General features: G+C 42.8%; 1 protein-coding gene and 1 long non-coding RNA gene across 2 annotated transcripts in view; one reads left to right on the forward strand and one right to left on the reverse strand.

Moving 5' to 3' along the window:
- The window catches only part of SLC16A10 (solute carrier family 16 member 10), a 121,847-nt gene that overhangs the window by 79,240 nt on the left and 20,334 nt on the right, over window positions 1–22,273 (forward strand). The window contains exon 4 of the mRNA XM_040627645.1: window positions 18,563–18,706. Coding sequence (XP_040483579.1) covers window positions 18,563–18,706 — 144 coding nt within the window. The remainder of the gene's footprint in view (window positions 1–18,562; window positions 18,707–22,273) is intronic.
- Window positions 1,625–5,000, reverse strand: LOC121102263. Its single transcript, XR_005834325.1, has 2 exons — window positions 4,829–5,000; window positions 1,625–2,114 (listed from the first exon to the last, which is right to left on the reverse strand). It is a non-coding gene; the product is annotated as an uncharacterized LOC121102263 (long non-coding RNA).

Below are 22,273 nucleotides of genomic sequence, written 5' to 3' on the forward strand. Positions count from 1 at the left end.
TAGGACAGGACATAATACATAAGAAGCCTAGAAAACTGATCATTTGCAAATAAGTTAACTAAAACGGAGCTGCTGCTTTTAGTAAGGCAGTAAGTTGTCATATGTTCCAAATTGTATTTAGACAAAAATAAATATTTGTAGATAATTCAGTAGTAGCTTTTAGAAGTGATACATGGTTTATTTAGTCATGAAAATTATCCCTAGAATATAGGCCCCAAACTGCTAAGAGATTTTGAATTTATGGGGGAGAAAGAAATCCACAGACATCTTTCAAACTTCAGCTGAAACCAGCAATAGTGTATTTTTGTCAGGCGCTTATACTATATAATATATTCAATGTAAGTATGGGAAAGGCTGGTGAAAACTGTGGATTTTTCTACAAAATATATTGGGGAGTTTTGTGTGGGAATTGTCATGACACCTCAGGAAATGGTAAAAAATAAGTGGGTAAAGTAGACTGGATGTGTCAAAAGGTAGGGACAGAGCCCCCTTTCCTTTGCTCCATCCCTAGCACCTGGCCTGTGCAAGGCACTCAAAATATTTTTTGGCCAGTTTCACCCTGAGTTTGTAGGTTGGTTGAATCGCTGAAGTATGTGTTCTACTAATTTCTCTACTTGTGACTATTCTCATTCTAATAGCACTTTATGTTCTTTAAGTTCTTTTTTCTTTTGCTCTTCAGTATAATAAACCCTGAAGGTAAGAACAGTTTTATCTCCCTCATATAGGGAGAGACATTAGTTGGTTTAGAGACTTTCTCTGGTCACACACATACAGTGTGAGGGTATGGTTTAAATAATAGGAATAAAATACCCTTGTCTAGTTTCAGTGTGGAGTAATTTAAAGATAGGGAAATCCAGTGGTAAGAGGTACATGGCGTTGAGGTATGAGTGTTGAGGTGAGATGGTACCTCTTGTGCGTTGTGCCTTCTAGCTGCGTCCAGAAGATTGGGATGACTGAGGGTGACCACAGCCCAGCAAGCAGGCTAACGGATTGGCCATGCCTCTCTTGACCCTCACACACGTCTGTCGAGTTTAAAACATCACCGTATATTGATTATCAAATTTATGAAACATTTTAATAACCTCAACATAAGTCAAGTGCGTCTGTGACTACTTCACTGTATCTCTTTTTACACGAACACATGGTTTTCTGTTCTGTTTCTTACTCCTCAGGAGCTGCCTCAGGGACTTTTCACAGTTCCTTGCCAGACGTTGCTTTGCTCCTGCTCTTCAGTTTGTAGGACACTGGATCCTGGGGTCAGGATTACTCAGTCCGACTGTCCCTGTCCCACCTCATCCTCGTGAGGTGCTTTCTGAGCTCTGCATCCCGTTTACCTTCACAGCAACCCTGTCACATATCTAGAACAGTGTGTCAGACCCAGGACCTCCTTTTCTCTCCTGAAATAAAATACCTAGATCACACAAGCTACCCAAACACATAATTCAATGAAAATAATGCCTTTATAGAAGAAGAAATAAAAGAAATATTTTTTAATTAAATCATATATATTTTAAAAGTTGATGTGGGGCATTCCAGTTGGATGGGGGGCCACCAAATGCGGGGCATCCCAACTGGGTGGGGGCCGGTGGCACGGGTATGAAAGAATTCACCCAAGGCAGAACAAAGGAGATAGACGTTTATTGAATACATTGCAAGGGAGCAGCAGCAGGACAGCAAAGGAGGGACTGTCTATGACGAGGTGGTGGTGAGGGGCCACAGTTATAGGGCAGAGTGAGGGAGTGTGGAACTTACAGACTTTTCCCTTTTTTTTGGTAATCTTAGGAACTGTGCCTGGTTGTAATTGGTCAGTTAGGGCCTCTGGCTATCTCAAGATGGATCACTTAATGAACCTCTTTGGGTCCGCTTGGTGTTCGGTGGTTGCTATGGGCCCTTGTGACCTCCTCAGGTTTCCATTGCTCAAGCCTGTTTCCTAAAAGTGGACTGTACATTCCCCCCTGACAGATCGACAATGACAAATCTTTGGCATTTGGGCAGAGGTCTCATCTTCAGGAGCTTCTTCCTGCTGAATGAGGGGCACAGAAATGTCCTTATATGTAGGAATTATAAAAGGCAGAGGCGGCCGAATCCAAGGTAAACAGCATGTATGAATCTCCCTGAGTAGAAAAGATCATCTGTCAGCTCGGAGTTATGGCAGTGAAGGAATCTTGACATCGGGTGGAGAGACATCAGAAAAGACAACAAAGTAATAATAATGATAATAATAATAGTAGTAGTAATATTGTTATTATGAGAAAGAGAAGCCCAAATAAAAGACCTTTGATAGTTGATGAAATCTTCCTCTAGTCCAGTTTAATCAATTAAAGGAGAAGAGGGATTGTTTAAAGCACCAATTTGAATATTCATGTCTTCTAGTAACCCTGTTACATTTTTATGGAAATCTGGAGAATATATATAACATTGTTTTAATAAAGCTTAGGTTTCTCCTTGAGCTGCAGTCAGGATATCAAGGACCATTTGGTCTCAGAGGGCCACCTTTTGAATTTGTGAGTGACTGCATGTTGGGCGTAGTTAAAGTTGGCCACTTTATGCTTGACTAAACCCTCTACTTGGAATTTTACATCAATAGAGGTGACTCCTAGGACAAATATAGCTAAGGGATAAAACCATCAAGAAGCCCTCTTTGAGGTCCAGGCTTAACAAATATCCTAATTATGAAGAATCACTGGCAAGTGGGAGCAGACTTGTCTGGGGATATGGGCATCCCCAAGTGCATCATCCAATCCAATCATACGGAAAGTGGGGCCATTTATTATCTCCACAAGTCCATGGTTAACTGTATGGAGTGGGATACACTCCAGCTTTTAAGGAGTGATTTTGTCCTCCCAGCCACACAGGATTGGTCAAAGTGATAGTTGAGTTATACAGTTGTTGGGGAATCCATCCCATTTTCCGGCTGTTCAAATAATCGTATGCTCATAGGGTCCTGTTATTATCCCCACAGAATAACAAACATGAAAATTGTCTATACACGAGCTATTGTGGCAATTTCTCTGAAGTTTACCTCAGGTTGTCTAGCTTAGGCAAACAACAAACATTTAAAGACAATCAGGGGTGCCTGGGTGGCTCAGTTGGTTAAGTGTCTGATTCTTGATTTCAGCTCAGGTCATGATCTCAGGGTTGTGAGATCAAGCCCCACATCGGGCTCCATGCTGGCCGTGGAGCCTGCTTTAGATTCTCTCTCTCCATCTCCTTCCACCCCCCCCCCAATAAAGACAGTTAATCAAAACTAGAATATAATCCCTAAGGATGTGTTATTGAAACATAATTTTTCTCTCTGAATTCACCCTTATTTCCAGATAGCCAAATCAAGACTAATTCATTTATTTGTTTGGAGTTTTATTTAAGTATTCTCCACACCCAGCATGGGGCTTGAACTCACAACCTCAAGATCACATTCTCCACTAATTGAGCCAGATAGGCACCCTAAGACTAATTTGTAAAACAAGTCCAGTTTTAACAAACTTGGCCTAATTGGAAATACAAATCAAAACCGCAATGAGATACCACCTCACACCAGTCAGAATGGCTAATATTAAGTCAGGAAATGACAGATATTGGCGAGGATATGGAGAAAGGGGAACTCTCCTACACTGGTGGGAATACAAGCTGGTACAGCCACTCTGGAAAACCATATGGAGGTTCCTCAAAAGTTGAAAATAGAGCTACCCTATGACCCAGCAATTGCACTTCTAGGGATTTACCCCAAAGATACAAATGTAGTGATCCAAAGGGGCACCTGCACCCCAATGTTTATAGCAGCAATATCCACAATAGCTAAAATATGGAAAGAGCCCAGAAGTCCTCCATCGACTTATGAATGGATGAAGAAGATGTGGTGTGTGTGTGTATAGACACACACACACACACACACACACACACACACACACACACACAGAGGAATATTACACAGACATGAAAAAAATCAAATCTTGCCATTTGCAACGATATGGAGGGAACTAGAGGGTATTATGCTAAGCGAAATAAGTCAATCAGAGAAAGACAATTACCATATGATCTCACTCATATATGGAATTTAAAAAACAAAACAGGATCATAGGGGAAGAGGGAAAAAATAGGATGAAATCAGAAAGGGAGACAGACAAACCATAAGAGACTTAATCATAGGAAACAAACTGAGGGTTGCTGGAGGGGAGGTGGGTGGGGAGATGGGGTAACTGGGTGGTGGACATTAAGGAGGGCATGTGATGTAATGAGTACTGGGTAACATATAAGACTTGAGGGGCACCTGGGTGGCTCAGTCGTTAAGCGTCCACCTTCAGCTCAGGTCATGATCCCAGGGTCCTAGGATTGAGCCCTGTGTCAGGCTCCTTGGTCAGCGGAGTCTGCTTCTCCCTCTGCCCATCCCCCTGCTCGTGCACTCTCTCTATCTCTCGCTTTTTCTTTCTAAAATAAAATCTTAAAAATAAAAAAATAATTATAAGCCCGATGAATCACCTCTACCTCTGAAATTAGTAATACATTATATGTTAGTTAATTGAATTTAAATAAAAATAAAAAGATACATACATACAAAAAACCCCCAAACAAAACTTGGCCTAATTATTTACATAAACTCAGTAAGAATAGTGATTGATCATATAGATTCTTTAAATCGAGTTTTGCTGGAACTTTTTATAAGGAATCTCTAGATTGAACTTTTAGTAGCCTTTCTAGGCCAGAAGCCAAGCCAAATATGTGCTGTCAGACATGCTTGCAATACCTGTAGATTTGGGCAAATTCCTCTTCTTGAGTTCCCAAAATATCCTGAGGTTATTGTATCTGGCAGGAAGTGACATTCTTGACTCACCTGGTAAGGCTGCTGAGAACTCTGTAAGCAAGGTAGCAGGCCAACATTTCCAAAGGGCTTCATGGCTCCGTAAAGAGCCTTATTCCTTAGAGCTGTTCGGTCATATTGGAGACTGTGCATGTCTCTCTCAAATGTGACATTCCAGTCAAAGCCTTGGTAAAATAACCAATGTTTCTGATGGTGTCCTGTTATAAGGAGAACAGATTCTTATTGAACTTACGCAAATAACTATAATTGCCGTGAGAGGAAGAATACTGAGTGAGAGTTTTTGAATTTCAGAGGGTTTAGGTAGGGAGAAAAGTTAAATGTTTCCATTTGTTCACAAAGGAATACTTTATCAAATCTCTGCAAGTCATAGATTTATTTTTTAAAGATTTTATTTATTTATTTGACAGAGAGAGAGAGTGCACAAGTTGGGGAGTGGCAGGCAGAGAAGAAGCAGACTCCCTGCAGAGCAGGGAGCCCGACTCAGAGAGCTTGATCCCAGGACCCTGGGATCATGACCTGAGCCGAAGGCAGATGCTTAATCGAAGTCATAGATCTTTTAAGAGAACATTTCCTTAATCTGGAAGAGTAAACATTAGAGAACCAGCTTTTTAAACAATGTTTTAAACCATGTTTTAAACAAGAGTCATAAAAACTATAATGATCTTCCTCAGTTCACTTAGTCCCATTTTACTAATTCTTGTTCAGTTGGAATGCAGGTTTTTTTAGTTAGTTCTGGAAATTCTTACCCATTTTAGTTTTATGATTTTAAAGATCTCAAAAACCTGTATTCCTCAAAAGTCCTTTTTATGAATCTCCTTGAAGACAAAACTCATTTTGCAAGAGCATCGGAACAACTTTGACAAAAAAAACCCTCAGAAATGGATATGGTTAAAAATCTGACATAAGAGGTCATTATAATGCAGCAGACAAGGAAATCCAGTTATTTCTGTGACACCTAGCATTTTGATAATTACAATGTCAAGTGGTGACCCTATACCAAAACATTAAAACTTTAGGAATTTCATATAATTTCTAAATTCTGGGTTAAATTAACATACCAGCTTCTGAATTAAGTTAACATACCAAATAAACAAGCTCAGTTAGTCAAAAAGATTTCATTTAGAATTTGAATCTTGGGAATTTTGTCTAAAAAGAACCTCAGGGGTGCCTGGGTGGCTCAGTTGTTGGGCGTCTGCCTTCGGCTCAGGGCGTGATCCTGGAGTCCTGGGATCGAGCCCCACGTCAGGCTCCTCTGCTGGGAGCCTGCTTCTCCCTCTCCCACTCCCCCTGCTTGTGTTCCCTCTCTCGCTGACTGTCTCTATCTCTGTCAAATGTATAAATAAAATCTTTAAAAAAATAAAATAAAATAAAAAAACCCTCAAAGTTATAAAGCACATGCCTAAATAGGATGACAGATCATTACAAAACTTAAAACTTATTTAACCAAGGTGGCATTAAGAGATTTCAGAGGCAAATAGGTAGGCACTGAGCAGGGAGCCTGATGTGGGGCTCGATCCCAGGACCCTGGGATCATGACCTGAGCTGAAGGCAAATGCTTAACCGACTGAGCCACCCAGGTGGCCCTAAAATTCTTTTTTAAAAAATATTTTAGAGTGTGCACATGTGTGCAGGGGCAGGGGTGGAATGGAGAGGGGCAGAGGGGGAGAGAGAGAGAATCTCAAGCAGACTCCCCACTGAGCAAGGAGCCTGATGCAGGGCTCCATCTCATGACCCTGAGACCATGACCTGAGTGAAAATCAAGAGCTGGATGCTTAACCAACTCAGCCACCCAGGTGCCCAGGATTCTTTCTTTTCTTTTTTTTTTTTAAAAGATGTATTTATTTATTTATTTGACAGAGATAGAGACAGCCAGTGAGAGAGGGAACACAAGCAGGGGGAGTGGGAGAGGAAGAAGCAGGCTTCCAGCGGAGGAGCCTGATGTGGGGCTCGATCCCATAACGCCGGGATCACGCCCTGAGCCGAAGGCAGACGCTTAACGACTGAGCCACCCAGGTGCCCCCCTCCCCCGCCCAGAACTCTTTCTAAAGCTTTCCCTTCATAAACCTTCTACAACTTTTGCATTCAGATTTTGTCCCAAGCCTTTTCTCTCCAACCTACCAGACTCATTTTAGGACAAAATTGTTTTTTCCTTCAACAAAAATGTATTTGCATTCCTTATATCTTCCTCATATATCTCCTAATTTTCTACATACAGAGTTGCTTTCCTTATTTCCATCAGTCCTAATTATGTAATAGAATCTTAACTTAGAAACCTTAGTCTCCAGTGAAAACTAAATAGTAACCAGTTGTGAAATAGAATTCTTTAGATCTGAAATTTATGAAAGATTTCATAATTTTAAAAAACATTCTTTCAGTAAGGCACAAAGCATGTTTTCCAACAGACCCAAGTATCTTTCATTTATCTGCAATGAGAAGCCAAAAGCAAAAACTTATATTTAGTAATCAATACTTTAATATTTTACCTTATTTGGAAATGACTTCATTGTTCAATGATTTCAATTTATCATCCAAGCAAAACTTTAAAGTTTCAGGTTACCACAGACTTTGAAAGCTATACACAGGGTCAGATGGGCCATGAAACCGAGCAAGACACATTTTATAGTTTTTGTGGAGGTCAGGATTTTGGGGACAATGCCGAGAGCTCTGGCCATTTGGAGGAGTTCCGGCAAAAGAGGCCAAGCTGGAAAATAGTATTATAAGAAAGGGTTCTGTGGAGGGGTCATAGCTCTTGATCTAGGAGTTTGTACTGAGGCCAGGAAGCATTACATAAAAAGGTGAAATGTTTTTCCTCAGGCTTTGGGGGTCAAATGTGTTCCAGTTTTTAAGAATACAACCCAAGAGTGAGTCCAAAGGAATATAGGGGGTTCGTCCCAGAATGGGAAAGACTGGCCGCTGGTTTCCCAAGAGGGGTCCCATGAAAGGGAATGAAAGTCTAACTTCTGGCTGCAGTTTCGGTCGGGTACCCCACTGACCTGAGAAAGATGGGACCTTATCAGGGCAACTGACCCTACTGGGGCATCCCACCAAGGAGAGGGTCATGGCAAATGGCAATAGCAATCCCTGCTGGGGTGTCCCCTGCAACAGGGAAAGCTGGACACGTGGTTGCCAAACCAGGTTGGAAAAAGAAGGAAGAGGACTCACCCCTCAGATGTGTGGAAGTGTGTTTAGCCTGTAGATCAAGATGGTTGCTGGATCTGCCAGAACAAAGAAAAAGGGGAGCAAGGTAGCTGAGAGTCAGCCAGTATCAAGAAAGGGTCCCAACTGAGTCTCTAAGGTGTGTACATTCACCCTAGATGAACTGTAAACGGAGTGGGAGAGGAATGGAAAGGGGTCCTTCACCCTCACAGGCATGGGCAGTCCAACCTGTTTGCCCTCAGACCTTCAGACCACATCAGGGAGCCATCTTGCTCAGAGACCTTCAGTTGTCTAAGGAGTATTAGGGTTGGCTGCTGAAGGGCTGAAAAGAAAAGAGAGGGAGGGATGGATCCCTAATCCTTTCAGGCAAGGGTGGTCTGGTGGGTTCCCCATGGAGCTTCAGATCCTCACCAAGGGTAACTTTGGCCAGAGGTACTAGAGTCAGTCCATTGAGGGAAAGTCCCGAGAAATTCCTGGAGAATCTGGAGAGAGTCCAGGGCTGACAGAGGGTCCCCATTCTGGCCACCCAATTTGGGGCATCCCAACTAGGTGGGGGCTGGTGGCACAGGTATGAAAGAATTCACCCAAGGCAGAACAAAGGAGATAAACGTTTATTGAATACACTGCAAGGGAGTAGCAGCAGGACAGCAAAGGAGGGACTGTCTATGACGAGGTGGTGGTGAGGGGCCACAGTTACAGAGCAGAGTGAGGGAGTGTGGAACTTAGGGAATTTTCCCTTTTTTGGTAATCTTAGGAACTGTGCCTGGTTGTAATTGGTAATTGTAATTGAATAGCCTATGGCTATTTCAAGGTGAGTCACTTGATGAGCCCGTTTGGGTCAGTGGTCGCTGTGGGTGTTTTTGCCTTGCTCAAGTTTCCATTGCTCAAGCCTGTTGCTGAAAAGCGGCCTCTAGTATTCATGCTTGGGATATGTGCTATAACATGGATGAAACTCCAAGACATTATGCTAAGTGAAATAAGCCATAGAAAGTCAAATAGTGTCTGATTCCACTTAGATTAGGTATCCAGAGTAGTCCTATTCATAGAAACAAGGTAGAATGGTGGTTGCCAGGGGTTTGGGGAAATGGGGAGTGAGTGTCTCATGGATACAGTGTTTCAGTCTGGGAAAATGAAAATGTTCTGGGGATGGATGGTGGTAACAGCTACACAAGGTGAGTGTATTTAATGCCACGTACACTTAAAAAATGGTTAAAATAGGGGCGCCTGGGTGGCACAGCGGTTAAGCGTCTGCCTTCGGCTCAGGGCGTGATCCCGGCGTTCTGGGATCGAGCCCCACATCAGGCTCCTCCGCTATGAGCCTGCTTCTTCCTCTCCCACTCCCCCTGCTTGTGTTCCCTCTCTCGCTGGCTGTCTCTATCTCTGTCGAATAAATAAATAAAATCTTTAAAAAAATGGTTAAAATGGTAAATACTAGGTGATATAAATTTTATTTAAAAATTTTTAAAAAGGTAATACTTGAGTACAACCTTATCAGAAAGATAAAAATGCTTTCCACAAACTTCCAAAACACTCTGAGGGGATGGTACTGACCAAATTGTATACCAACATGCAGTATTGGTTTCAGATCAAAAAACTGATGTCCAAGATCTTAAAATCAGTAAGGAGTAGAGTTCATAATTCAGCTCTAAAGATCCCCGCCCCCTCACTATGCCTAGGCCTCCCAACTCTCAGTCACATAAGTTTTCTCTCTGCCATGCCAGTATTCTTAATCCAGACCACTCAGGCCTTCCATTTTCCTATCTGTCCTCTAGTGGTGTGGTCTTTTTCTTCCTGAACACTTTAAAACCACAAAATGGAACTGAACACGTTTAAAATAATGTTAATCAAGCCCCCCTCCCACCACCATCCACCCCAGAACTCTGAAATAGGCTTTTTCTTAAGGAAGGGTAAAGCGAACAAATAAATAAACTGGGTGTAGACAATCTCAGAAGTATTGGAAATGACATTAGTGGAAGGAAAACTGATCCAGGCCCAATCCTAACAATTTTTCATCATCATTCAGAAAAAATTTTTTTTTAATTTGATGTGATACTGGGGAGTGGGTTAGCAATGAGATGATTCTTAGAATTGATAGCGAAGACTCATCACTATGCCTTACAAAGCCTGGAGGAGAGGAGGCACATCCCCTTTTCTAAACAAATGCAAACATGGAAACACATGATACCTCAAAAGAGCATTCATCACAAACGGGAACCCATGGATGCAGAGCTGCTGCGGCCGGGGTATATTTTCAGAGTGCTCTTTGAAGTATGAGTTGGTCACGCAGGCAGGCTGTGGACTGTGGCTGAGCCCTCTAGAGCCATCTTACCGGAGGGGAGATGGTCTAACTCCATCACAGACAGACACTCTTTTCTTGTTTTTGTTTTTAAAAACAAGAGGAAGAGTGGGCAGAGGGAGAGGGAGAGAATCCCAAGCAGGCTCCACACCTAGCATGGAGCCTGACCCCCCCCCACAGGGCTTGACCTCACAACCCTGAGATCATGATCTGAGCCGAAATCAAGAGTTGGATGCTGAACCAAGTGAGCCACCCACCCACCCCCAGACAGACACTGTCTTAATTCACAGTGGTTGTGTTCATCCAAATTAGCTAGGAGCCAAGGGTCTGAGAGAGTGCCGAATCTGTGCCAAGAATGAGACTCCAAGAAGAAGACTGTTTTGAATCAAATTTGGATGTAGGTGGAATGAATAAATTTAAATAAGCCAACAGGTTAAATATCTTTCATTGCTCAGGAAGGACTAGAACAGTTTTTGATAATTTGTGAGATATCTGGCATAGAAATTGTCAGGGTTACTAAACTTCAAATTACTCCAAAACCCCAGTGATTTATTTTCTCCTTTAGGTTGAAGTCCATCTTCTAAAATTCAGGATTATTTGAACTGGCATCTAAATCCAAATTGGTTTTGACTGATAATACCTCTAGAACATTTTGCCAAATCTAGATCTGATTTAATTAATGCTATGTCAGGGATGGACTATTTATGTTTTTTGCCTTTTTTTTTCTTTTAATCTCAGGGAAATTATTTTGTAAAAAAAGGAAAAATAAATGTTTTAAAGAAATTTTAGAGTTAGAAATGTTTTCAAAATTAGATCAGGGTTTTTTGAGCCATCAGCCATCTTTTTTCCTTCTAAACTCTTCTGTTTCTGCTTCTTGGTGGCTGCTAGGTAACCTTGACTCTGGAAACTCTTCCCTCTGTTTTCTCTGTCCTGGCCTTTACGTGTCTGAACAGTGCCACGTGTGATTACCGACATCACGGGAGCCCATCGTGGCGAAATGGAAAGACTGGCCGTTTCAGGAAACAAGTGCAGAGCCAGCTCCCCGTGCCTCCGAAAGCCCCGTGAGGCCAAAGGTCCGCTCCCTACCTGCTCAGCTGCCGAGGAGGCAGTTGGTACCTGCTCCTCAGGTTTAGTCACGACAGAAACATCTTGTCAGTCAGTAGACACTGCGCTGCCTGAAGATGGTAGTTCTTAAAAATGTTGGTAGGCAAAGAATTTTATGTTTTCTCTTCAAGCAAGTCTTAGCGCTGTTTTATTCTCAAAGCACAGCTGATCAAATGTAACGACTTTTGAGGCTGAGCTAATCAAGGAATATCTTGTAATAGCCATAACTATTTCAGTATTGTGTGATGTAAAGGACTTGACTTTATGTTTCCAAATCGGCGAGTGTAGTGTTCTTCCACCTTTGATCACCTCAGTGGGCGTGCTGGTGTGCCAGGCAGCGTGAACAAACTTTGTAAGTGAGTGCCCCACTTGTTTTAATCTACTTCCTTTTCTTTTCTTAGGAAAAACAGAGAGAAAACATAGTTGCTTAAAAAAGATAGGAAAAAGAAAAAAGAAAAAAGAAAAACAGAGCAGACCCTCATTCCTACTCAGATTTCTATTCATCTTACTTTGAAGTCAAAGGGTAGTGTAAAGTTTTGATTTGCAACAAATTCTAAGATTATCCATTAACTAGCAGGCTTTCTACTCCCTTTCTAATTTTTAAAGGGGCCAGCCTCTTTTCTTTGAGTTTATCTTTAAAGAAGTGTTTTTGAGCAGAACGTCTCTTAGAGTGATGGAATAGCTTTTCCAATGTTGAATGGGTGTGTTAGAAACGAAGCCGCATGCGAGTGAGAGGCAACAGGCTGAAGCCGCTGATGTCTAGCGTGAAGATCAAGGGAGTAGACGTGCTCTGAACTCTGTATCCTTGTTGGAAAGTAGGGAGCTGCAGAAATCATTATTACAGAACCACTGAGAATATTGTGCAGCGCTTACCACCCCAATTTTGGATGTAGCATGTAACTTAAAAGGTATAGGTCCCCTGAGCTGGCCACAAGATTTTTTTCTCCTAGGCACAAAATGAGTGCATGTGTCCAGTTTGATGATGCGGACGTGGAGGAAGGGCAGAAGGTCAGGGAATCAGAACCCTCACAGGCAAGGACAGATGAGGGCTGCATTACTGGAATCTGTCTCTCTCTCAAAGGGCACAGTAAGGGCAACACCGTGGGTGACAAACACTGTTGATTTTCCCCCGCTCAGCTCTGCAAAGGTAGTTGCAGCTCTGTTAGCGCCATAGCCGGCTATGCTCTGTTGGAGCGGTTTCTGTCTTGCTTTCCCAGCCTCCTGACTTTGCTGTCTTTTTTTTTTTTTTAGCACTCAGAACAGGAGTCAGCGGCTGTTACCGCACGTCGTTACTGCACATCCAGCATCAGAGCTAGTTATCTTGAAGTGTTCCATAGTTCCTCCTCTTCTTTTATTATTCCCCAAAGATATATGGTTTAACCTCTATATACAAAAATTTGATCATCTTCTTTATGTAATAAGTCATAAAAGACATTAAGCAAAAACCACCCATCCCCTTAAAAAGTTGGAGGCAAAGGGCGGTTGAGGCTAAAGACCATCATGGCATTGGCCAAATCACACACTTTTAGAAAATAACTGTAGGTAATTATCAGGCCTTTGACCAATGACCTCCTTGCTTTGCTGGTATGCACCACCACTGGGCTTGGAGGGTTTCTGCAAATAAAGTGGTTTAGGGTTCCCTCTTATTGGGTGTTCTTCTGTTGTGCAACTATTTGTCAAGGAGAAGCTTGAGTGTCTACTGTGCTTACATCAGCTTTATCAGAGCTGGTTTTATACTATGGCCACCCATTTAATTTCCTTCATGGTTGACTAAAAGCCAGAGGATTCAGCCTGGATTCTCCATGGAAGAACACTATGTCTGATGTCTCCCTATTCTGGCACTGTGGCTCCTCTGCAGGGGAGAGATGGAGAGGGGAGAGAAGCCAACCCAGCAAGATGACTTTCTTAGGCTCCTGCCCCAACCTCTCAAAAAGAAATCTGCCTCTGGGCTCTAGTGAGGGGAGAGGAACCTCTCCCTTCAGTTGGCTGGTCAGAAACATGTCATCCGTAGATATAGGTTGAATCACTGTTTACTTGAAGTGGGGATGGTTAGGAGGAAGGGCAAACTGTGAACCACTTTGTCTTTTTTTTCTTTCTTTCACCCATGATGTAGAACGAGCAGATATTTAGGGATATGAGTTCTTGGTTACTTTGGATAACAAAACAATGAATAGGGTTTCACACAATCCAAAAATGGCTTCTGTGGTTAACAAAAGTTATTGCTCGAATGATGAAAAATGTTTCAGGTGCAGGCAGCATTCAAACTGTCAGCAAGGTTTTGGTAAGCTCTGAGAGGTGTGCAGCCCTGGAGTAAACACATGTTTTAGAACAGAAATAAAAGGCTAACTCCTGCTTGGAAGCACTTACACATTCAGATAAAGTCTACTTGAAACAACTGCTCTACAGAATGATGTTATTCCTTATGTACTAGTGGCCTCTGTTTTAAGCTCTGTGTTGGTTTAAAATGTTCGATGGGGTGTCTGGGTGGCTCAGTCAGTTGAGTGTCCAGCTCATGATTTCATAGTCCTGGGATCAAGCCGCACCTTGGGCTTTGCACTCAGTGGGGAGTTTTTAAGAGACTCTCTTAAGAGTAGTAGTAGCCTGATAATTACCTTTAAGAGTGCTTAAGAGACTCTTAAGAGAGTAGTAGTAGCCTGATAATTACCTTTAAGAGTGCTTAAGAGACTCTTAAGAGAGTAGTAGTAGCCTGATAATTACCTTTAAGAGTGCTTAAGAGACTCTCTCTCTCTCTCTCTCTCTCTCTAGAATAAATCCTTTTTAAAAATGCTCATTTAAAAAAAGGGAGATTAGGGGGTGCCTGGGTGGCTCAGTCAGTTAAGCCTGACTCTTGATTTCGGCTTAGGTCAAGATCTCAGGGTCACGGGATCGAGCTCCACGCCAGGCTCTGCACTGAGCATGGAGCCTGCTTGGGATTCTCTCTCCCTCTGCCGCTCCCTCTGCTCACACCCCCCCCCCCAAACTTAAAATAAAAAGTTAGATTAAATGTGGAAACATCTGTCCAACATTTTCATATTCTTATCCCTATAACTCTTCATTAGGCATATCAATTTTGCCTAATATTATGCTTTCTGCTAAACTAAAGTGCGTGCCAGTCTCCAGAGTATGAGACATAGGCAGAGATTCATAAAATAGTGTGCAGTAGTCATGGGAGGCCCAGGCTGCAAGTAGAAAACACCAGAGCTTCTAGGTACTGGTACCTCAGTGAGGAAGGATCTCTAGGGCCCAGAGATCCAGCATTCCTAGATTCTGTCCTCCAACCCCTCAGATTCCCTTACTTACCAAAGAAACTTTTTTAGCTTGCAGATTTTGGCTGCTGGTGGAGAGGAGGTGTTAGAAGCTGAAGTTCTCGTTTTATTTTAACAGTCACAACAGCAACAAATTTCAATGAAATAACACCCCTTATTGTTGAAGAGCTAAGTTTCCACTTAAGCATAATTTGAATTTACCAAACCTATCCACTTTCAAAAGACTCAAAATATTTCACCTTAATATTCCTTTTAAGGATTATAAAGTAGAGAAAGGGGAAAAAATAAACCACTAATATAGAGTAATAGTTTGGCAGGCAGGTGTTCTTAGTTTTATCAAAAGAATAACTAGTGAATTTAGTTTTTTTGAATACTAAAGAATGTCTTTTAAAAAGTTGTAATAGATCCTTTGGGTACTTACTGATGTAGATTAATACATTAAGTCTGGATCAAATTCCAAAATAAAGCTGATGAATACACATAATTATATCCTACCTGCCTTCAGTCAGGTTATTCATTTTCCTCAGAATTGAGCTGGAATCCATCTTTCCACTTTGTCTAATTTCACTTAAGGGGGAATGATAAGGGCCTAGAGGAATAAGCCAGTTTGTGTTACCTTTATCAACAGCCGTCTTATCTGTACAGCCACAAGTGGATTTCTTAGACCAGCACCATTCAATAGAAGTAAATGCAAGCCACGTATGTAATTTATAATTTTCTAGTTTCCGTGTTTAAAAAAATTATATGAAATTAGTTTCACAGTGTATTTTATTTAATACAGGCAAAATATTTTAACTTGAATCAGTTTTTAAATTATTGAGATATTTTGCATGCTTTCTTTTCAGTAAGTCTTCTAAATTTGCTGTGTGTTTTATACTTAGCACATCTCAGTTTGAACTAGCTACATTTTCAGTGCTCAGTAGTCCCCACATGGCTAGTAGCTACCACACTGGACAGCACAGTGTCAGCACGGTGAGTAAGGAGGCCGCTGGCGGTGCGGCTGCAGTAGCAGAGGAGGAAGGCTTTTATCTGTCAAACCGGGAGTTGGGAGTCGGAGCTTTACCCTTCAGGCTATGGGAGCCATCAACGGATCTTAGGCAGAGAAGTGTTTTTAATTTTGAATTTAATCTGGTGGTCTCAGACAACAGAGATTCAGGAGTGGGGGCTCAAGCAAGAAGCATGCTAGAAGGCTGTTGTTGTCTGAGTAAGGAATGCTAGGAACCTAAACTAAATTACGGGGAACAAAGACCGAAGGGAGCGTGTCTGAGAAGGGTAGGAGGTAAAATCTTCAGAATTTGGGGGAATTTCCTGGATCTCGGGGGGATGGAGAGGGAGTAATCTAGGATGGTTATCCAGTTTCTCCCTTGGGTAGTCGGGCCAACAGTAGTAGTGTTACCTGAAATGGAGGGAGGGCAGGTAGTGAGCGGGAGGGGAGTTCAGCATGGGGCATGCTGACTTTGATGTGTCTTTGGAACAGGCAGGTGGATAGGTCTAGTCTGGCATGTTAAGAGTTGACACAAGAGAATGTGTAGCCTTAGAAGCTAGAAAGGCTGGATAGGAACATTCAGTACTTAAGGTGCCAGTGAAAACGTCAGGCAGTAACAAGAAGGGGATGTAAGACAGAGGTAATCAAGGACAGCTTTATAGAAAAGGTGGGATTTGAGCAGAGTCTGAAAGAATGGGTGGGATTCAGAAAGTCAAAGAAGATAGAAGAGGTAGCAGAAATGTGGAGAGGTAAGAAAGTAGGAGACGTGTTTAAGCAACACTGAATAAACCTCTCCTGCTGGGCCAGGTGGGATTAGGGCTAAGATCAAAGCCGGCCTAATGCAGTTTGCACACGTTTTGTTTGGCTTGCATGGGGTTGGATCACGCTGGGTTCTAAATTTAAGGTAGGTGCCAACATTTCCGCACAAAAAAATTTCTGACTTTCCTTTAAAGTAAAAGGGGACTGGGAGATAGACTTGGCAACGTAGTGGTCCTATATGGTAATAATCAACTTAAGTATGTGCTCCCTCTCTCCAAAAAGTCGGTTTCACTCCTTAATGTTAACTTGCCTGAGTCCTGTAGACATTTGCATTTTCTGCTTTTGAGTCGAGGATGAGTAGGTAACAAAGGCACAAAGAGAAGACTAGTGAAAGGTTATGAAGGGCTTTAAAGAAAAGAATATAAATGCAGGCAGTGGGCAACTGATGAATGAGGGATTGATGAGATTAAAGTCTATTTAGAAGGATTGTTTGGGCCAGTGTGAAAATACAGAAGTTGGGGAGGAGAGTTACCAGTTTCGAAAAGGAGAAGGCAGATATGATGGTGTTGGCATATGCAAGTGGGCCTAAAAATGCAAAATGGAAGTCTCTCAAGGGGATGTCATTCATCCCTGAAGGCTACTAGGACCACCTGGGAACATTGGGCCGTTGAACTTGCTGGGTAATTTGCTTTGCAGGCTTCTGGAATTCAGGCCAAAGTTTGGTGTAGGGAACAGTAAGTCTGATTGTTTCAAGCAATTGTTTGGATTTGTTAAAACATCTCTGTGATTTCAGAGAAAACAGTAGGAGTACAGACATGCTTTTTATCCTTACTGTGAGCACAGATGATCATTGAGAGAATGGAAGTGCTAAGATAGGGGTGACACTTAGGGGCTATGGAGCAAAGCTTATGCTAGCGGGGACTGGGCTGCAGGTTTTGTCACCCAGGATAACACCTGCCTGGTCACGCTGCCTTTTAAAACATTGTCAGGGTGTCTGGGTGGCTCAGTCTCCCTCTCCACTCCCCCTGCTTGTGCTTGAGCTCTCTCTCCCTCCCTCTCTCTGTCTAATAAATAAAGTCAGTCTTAAAAAAAAAACCCACAAAACATTGTCAGGTGGCTGTTTTACAGTCACTATTCTAGGTACGCTGTAAATTAAGGGAAAGGGTCCTTTAAAAAAGGCTAAAATTATATCTGTTTTTAAAAGATTTTATTTATTTATTTATTTATTTATTTATTTATTTATTTATTTATTTAAGAGAGACAGAGATAGAGATAGCGAGAGAGCACAAGCCAGGAGGAGGGGAAGAAGCAGGCTCCCCGCTGAGCAGGGAGCCCAATGTGGGGCTCAATCCCAGGACCCTGAGATCATGAGCCGACAGCAGACGCTTAGCCCACTGAGCTACCTAGGTGCCCCCTAAAATTAATATCTGATCATTATTAACTGTGTCAGGCACTGTTCTAAGTTCTTGACACAGATACTTTATCTTAATCCTCATAATGACTCTCCTGAGGTACTGTTGCTATCTCCATTTTGTAGATAAGGAAATTGAGGACTTAGGGGTTAAAAACTTACAAGTGGTCGCCAGGCTGATAAGGGAGGGACCCTAGACTTGGACCCAAGCTGTCTCTCTGAGAGGCTTTACTTTGAACCGCTAAGTGCAGCGGCCTCGGTATCTATCTGTTCCGATGCCGCACAGATAGGCAGATTCGCCGGCAGGGAACCCCATGCTTTTATCCTGGAAGCCTCAGGACAGCTTATTTCAGGGGTGCCAGTTTGGTTCAGCTTCTCCTAGATGTGAAACTGCCTTAAACTGCCTTTAAGGAGAGCAGATATTGGGTCCTTAGGTGACCTTGAGAGAGCAAGGTTGTCTGGTACGTTCAAGGTATGTTCTCTTCTTTAGCTAATGGCTCAATGTTAACTAATAAAATGTGTGTTGGTAACCCTTTTTTGAACTAAGACCTCTCATAAGGAGTCTTGTTTCTTTTATGCACGCTAAATCACGTTAGCCTTGTCTTCATATGTTCTGATGAAAAACTATCACAGAAGGAATTTTATAAATATTTGGATTTGGAAGGGGGTGAGAGTCCATAACATTGTGGAGACACAAAGGCATTTTGTGTCAAAACTTGTCAGTTTTTCCTACCATATTTAGTGCCGCTTCTTTCTTTTTGGTCCACAGATGAAACATGTGAATGAAAGATTTCAAGACGGAAAAAACAAAGAGGTGGTTCTCATGTGCATTGGCATCACTTCCGGGGTTGGACGGCTGCTCTTCGGCCGGATTGCGGATTACGTGCCTGGTGTGAAGAAGGTTTATCTTCAGGTACTTTCTTGAGTCATGTTTCTCCCAGCAAAATTACCTTTATCCCCTCATGTCTCGTTATACGTATTTATTTGCTTAATTTCTTCTGTAAAACGACAAATATTTTCTGGAACCTAACTTCTACCAGCAGTTTTTCAAGGGCAAAATCGGTTATGAGTTTTGGGTTTTCAACATGGGACATTGGCGATGAACCAACCACCTTATTTGTTTTGTCCTGGAATGCCACCAAATCAGAACGTTTTTGCCCATTGCTTTTTCTAAGAAGAATGTTTCATTTTTGGCATCATCCTCATACTTGTGTGCCTTTTGCAGTATCTTGTGAAATTCAGGGGTGTGTGTTTCTTTTGAACTTCTTTATTGCAGACTGCCTTCTGGGTGTTGAGGGGTGTGCCCTAAACTAATGCTGATTCCAAGATCATACTGCCACTCATTTGACAGGCACTTAAATGACTCCTCCATGCCCGACACGGGGCTGACTTATGCAGATGAAGCATGAAAGATGATCTGTGCCCTCGGTTAGTAGCTAATGGTCTCATGGGCAGACAGATGAAACAGTGTTGCAGCACAGCGCAATAATGACTGTTCTAGATGGGTGCCCTAGAAACACAGGCACCAAACATCTGAATCAGTAGTGAGGGTCTGAGCAGGCTTCCTGGGCTGGTCGGGTGTTAAGAGGTGAGTGGTCGTCAGATAGATAAGTCAGAGAAGTGTGTTCCAAGCAGAGGACACCGCATGGGCAGAGAGGTGGAGGTGTGACACAGTAGAGTATGTCTGGGAAACTGAGTAAAAGGAGAGAGAAAGGGAATAAAGGGAAAGCACTAAATCGACTGGCTGGAGGCAGAGGCAGGAGCCAGGTTCGGAAGAGGATGAACACTATCCTGAAACCTACCAGGAGCCACTGGAGGATTTTAACCAAGGAAGTCACATGATGTGAGCTGCATTTTACTGAGCTTCATCCAGTAACTGAAGGATGGAATGAAGTGGAGGAGGGGCAAGAGTTCAGACGGGCACGGAAGGCTACATACTGGATAGCTCTCTTTCTGTCACGTGGCCAGAATAGGCAGCGCCACAGAGACAGAAAGTGTATCCGTGGTTGCCTGGGGCCGGGGGCAGGCATTGGAGGGTAACTGCTACAGGGTATGGGGATTCTTTTGGGGATGATATAAATATTCTAAAATTAGGCAGTAGTGATGGTTGTACAGCTTTGTTAACTAAAACCCACTCATTACTTACTTTAAAGGGGTGAATTTTATGGCAGACGAATTTATTATCTCAGTAAAGCTGTTGTTTAAAAAAAGTGGAGGCAGAGGGTCTAGTTGGAGATACTGAAGTAGTCTCGGCAGGAGGAACCAAGGCAGAAACACGGGAATCAAACAGGGCATAAAATAGGGTCCTGGGAATGAGAGTCTGACGGAGCCACCTCGGCTGGTCTGAGATCGGGGGCTCCGGTCACAGAGTGGATGGTTGTGCTGTTTCATTAAGGTCAGTAATTCAGTAATGGAGGGAGACGCTGAGTTCATTTTTGCCATTTTAAATGTGTGGTGCTTGTGGGAAATCCGGTTGGAGCTCCCGAGAGAGTCTGAGAGACTTGTGGGACTTCGGCATTCATGGGCTGTATGGAGGGAGTGGGGGACTGGGGTATACAGCGGAGAGTGAAAGGAGTGGCCAGATTGGTGGGAAAGAAGCAGGGCACAGAGTGTTTTCCGAGACAGGAGAGGTCAGCAGTGTCGGCAGCTAGTGAAAGGGCAAGCACCTTAAGGACTAAAAGGTTTCCACTGAATTTAGCAACAGAGTTTCAGTGGAGTGGCAGGTGCTAAAGCTTGATCACGATCACTGAATAAATGGCAGCTTAGACTACTTTGCCCAAAAGCTTAGCTGTGAAGGGAAGGTGAAGGGGAGCCCAGGAAGGGGGGCAGTTTGGGATTGGGGAATCGAGCATGTCTCCTCACTCTGTCGATGGCAGACAGTATGTGAGCTGGGCCTAGAAGAAGTGGGATGTGAGCACAGGAAAATGATTGGAAAAGGCATTTACTACAGATAAAGTAACTTCCATTAATTGATTTGAAATAGCAGCAGCCACCATTTATTGAGCACTTCCATGTGCCAGACAAGGAGCCCAGTGCCCCACGTGCAATCTCTGGTTTTCCTCAACCCCCCCTCCCCTGCCGCCACCTTGAGGGCCATACTGTGCTCACTTCCACTTAAAGGTGTGAACCCTGAGGAACAGAGAGGTGGCCTCACTGGGGGTGTCTATGTGTAGGTCCCGGCAGACAGCGGCAGACAGGAGTCTGGTCACATGATGGAAGGAAGTGTCCACAGCTGAAAGCATTTATGGTATTATGATCATTCCCCTTTTCCTAGGACCTAACTGTGGGTATTCTTTTTTTTTTTTTCCATTCGTTTAAATTTTGTTTCTTTTCTTTTCTTTTTTTATGTTTTTTTATTATATTATGTTAGTCACCATACAGTACATCCCCGGTTTCCGATGTAAAGTTCGATGATTCATTAGTTGCGTATAACACCCAGTGCACCATGCAATACGTGCCCTCCTTACTACCCATCACCAGCCTATCCCATTCCCCCACCCCCCTCCCCTCTGAAGCCCTCAGTTTGTTTCTCAGAGTCCATAGTCTCTCATGCTTCATTCCCCCTTCTGATTACCCCCCCTTTCTTTATCCCTTTCTTCCCCTACCGATCTTCCTAGTTCTTATGTTCCATAGATGAGAGAAATCATATGATAATTGTCTTTCTCTGCTTGACTTATTTCACTTAGCATTATCTCCTCCAGTGCCGTCCATGTTGCAGCAAATGTTGAGAAATTGTTCTTTTTGATAGCTGAGTAATATTCCATTGTATATATGGACCACAACTTCTTAATCCAGTCATCTGTTGAAGGGCATCTCGCTCCTTCATGGCTATTGTGGACAATGCTGTATGAACATTGGGGTGCATATGGCCCTTTTCTTCCTACGTCTGTATCTTTGGGGTAAATACCCAGTAGTGCAATGGCTGGAGTCATAGGGTAGCTCAATTTTATGCTTTTAAGGGACCTCCACACTGTTTTCCAGAGTGGCTGTACCAACTTGCATTCCCACCAACAATGTAGGAGGGATCCCCTTTCTCCACATCCTCTCCAGCAATTGTTGTTTCTTGCCTGTCAATTTTTGCCATTCTAACTGGCTTAAGGTGGTATCTAGTGTTTGATTTGAATTTCCCTGATGGCTAATGATTTTGAACACTTTTTCATGTGTCTGTTAGCCATTTGTATGTCATCATTGGAAAAGTGTCTGTTCATATCTTCTGCCCATTTTATATTTGTTTATTTGTTTCTCGTGTATTGCGTTTGAGAAAGTTCTTTGTAGATCTTGGATACCAGTCTTTTATCTGTAGCGTCATTTGCAAATATATTCTCCCATTCCATGCGCTGCCTCTTGTTGTTTTTGACTGTTTCCTTGGCTGTGCAGAAGCTTTTTATCTTGATGAAGTCCAAGTTTCATTTTATCTTTTGCTTCTCTTGCCTTTGGGGATGCGTGCATGAAAAAGGTTGCTTTGGCTGATGTGTAGATG

This window comes from Ursus maritimus, unplaced genomic scaffold, assembly GCF_017311325.1.
Source record: "Ursus maritimus isolate PB19 unplaced genomic scaffold, ASM1731132v1 scaffold_13, whole genome shotgun sequence".
Taxonomy (NCBI): domain Eukaryota; kingdom Metazoa; phylum Chordata; class Mammalia; order Carnivora; family Ursidae; genus Ursus; species Ursus maritimus.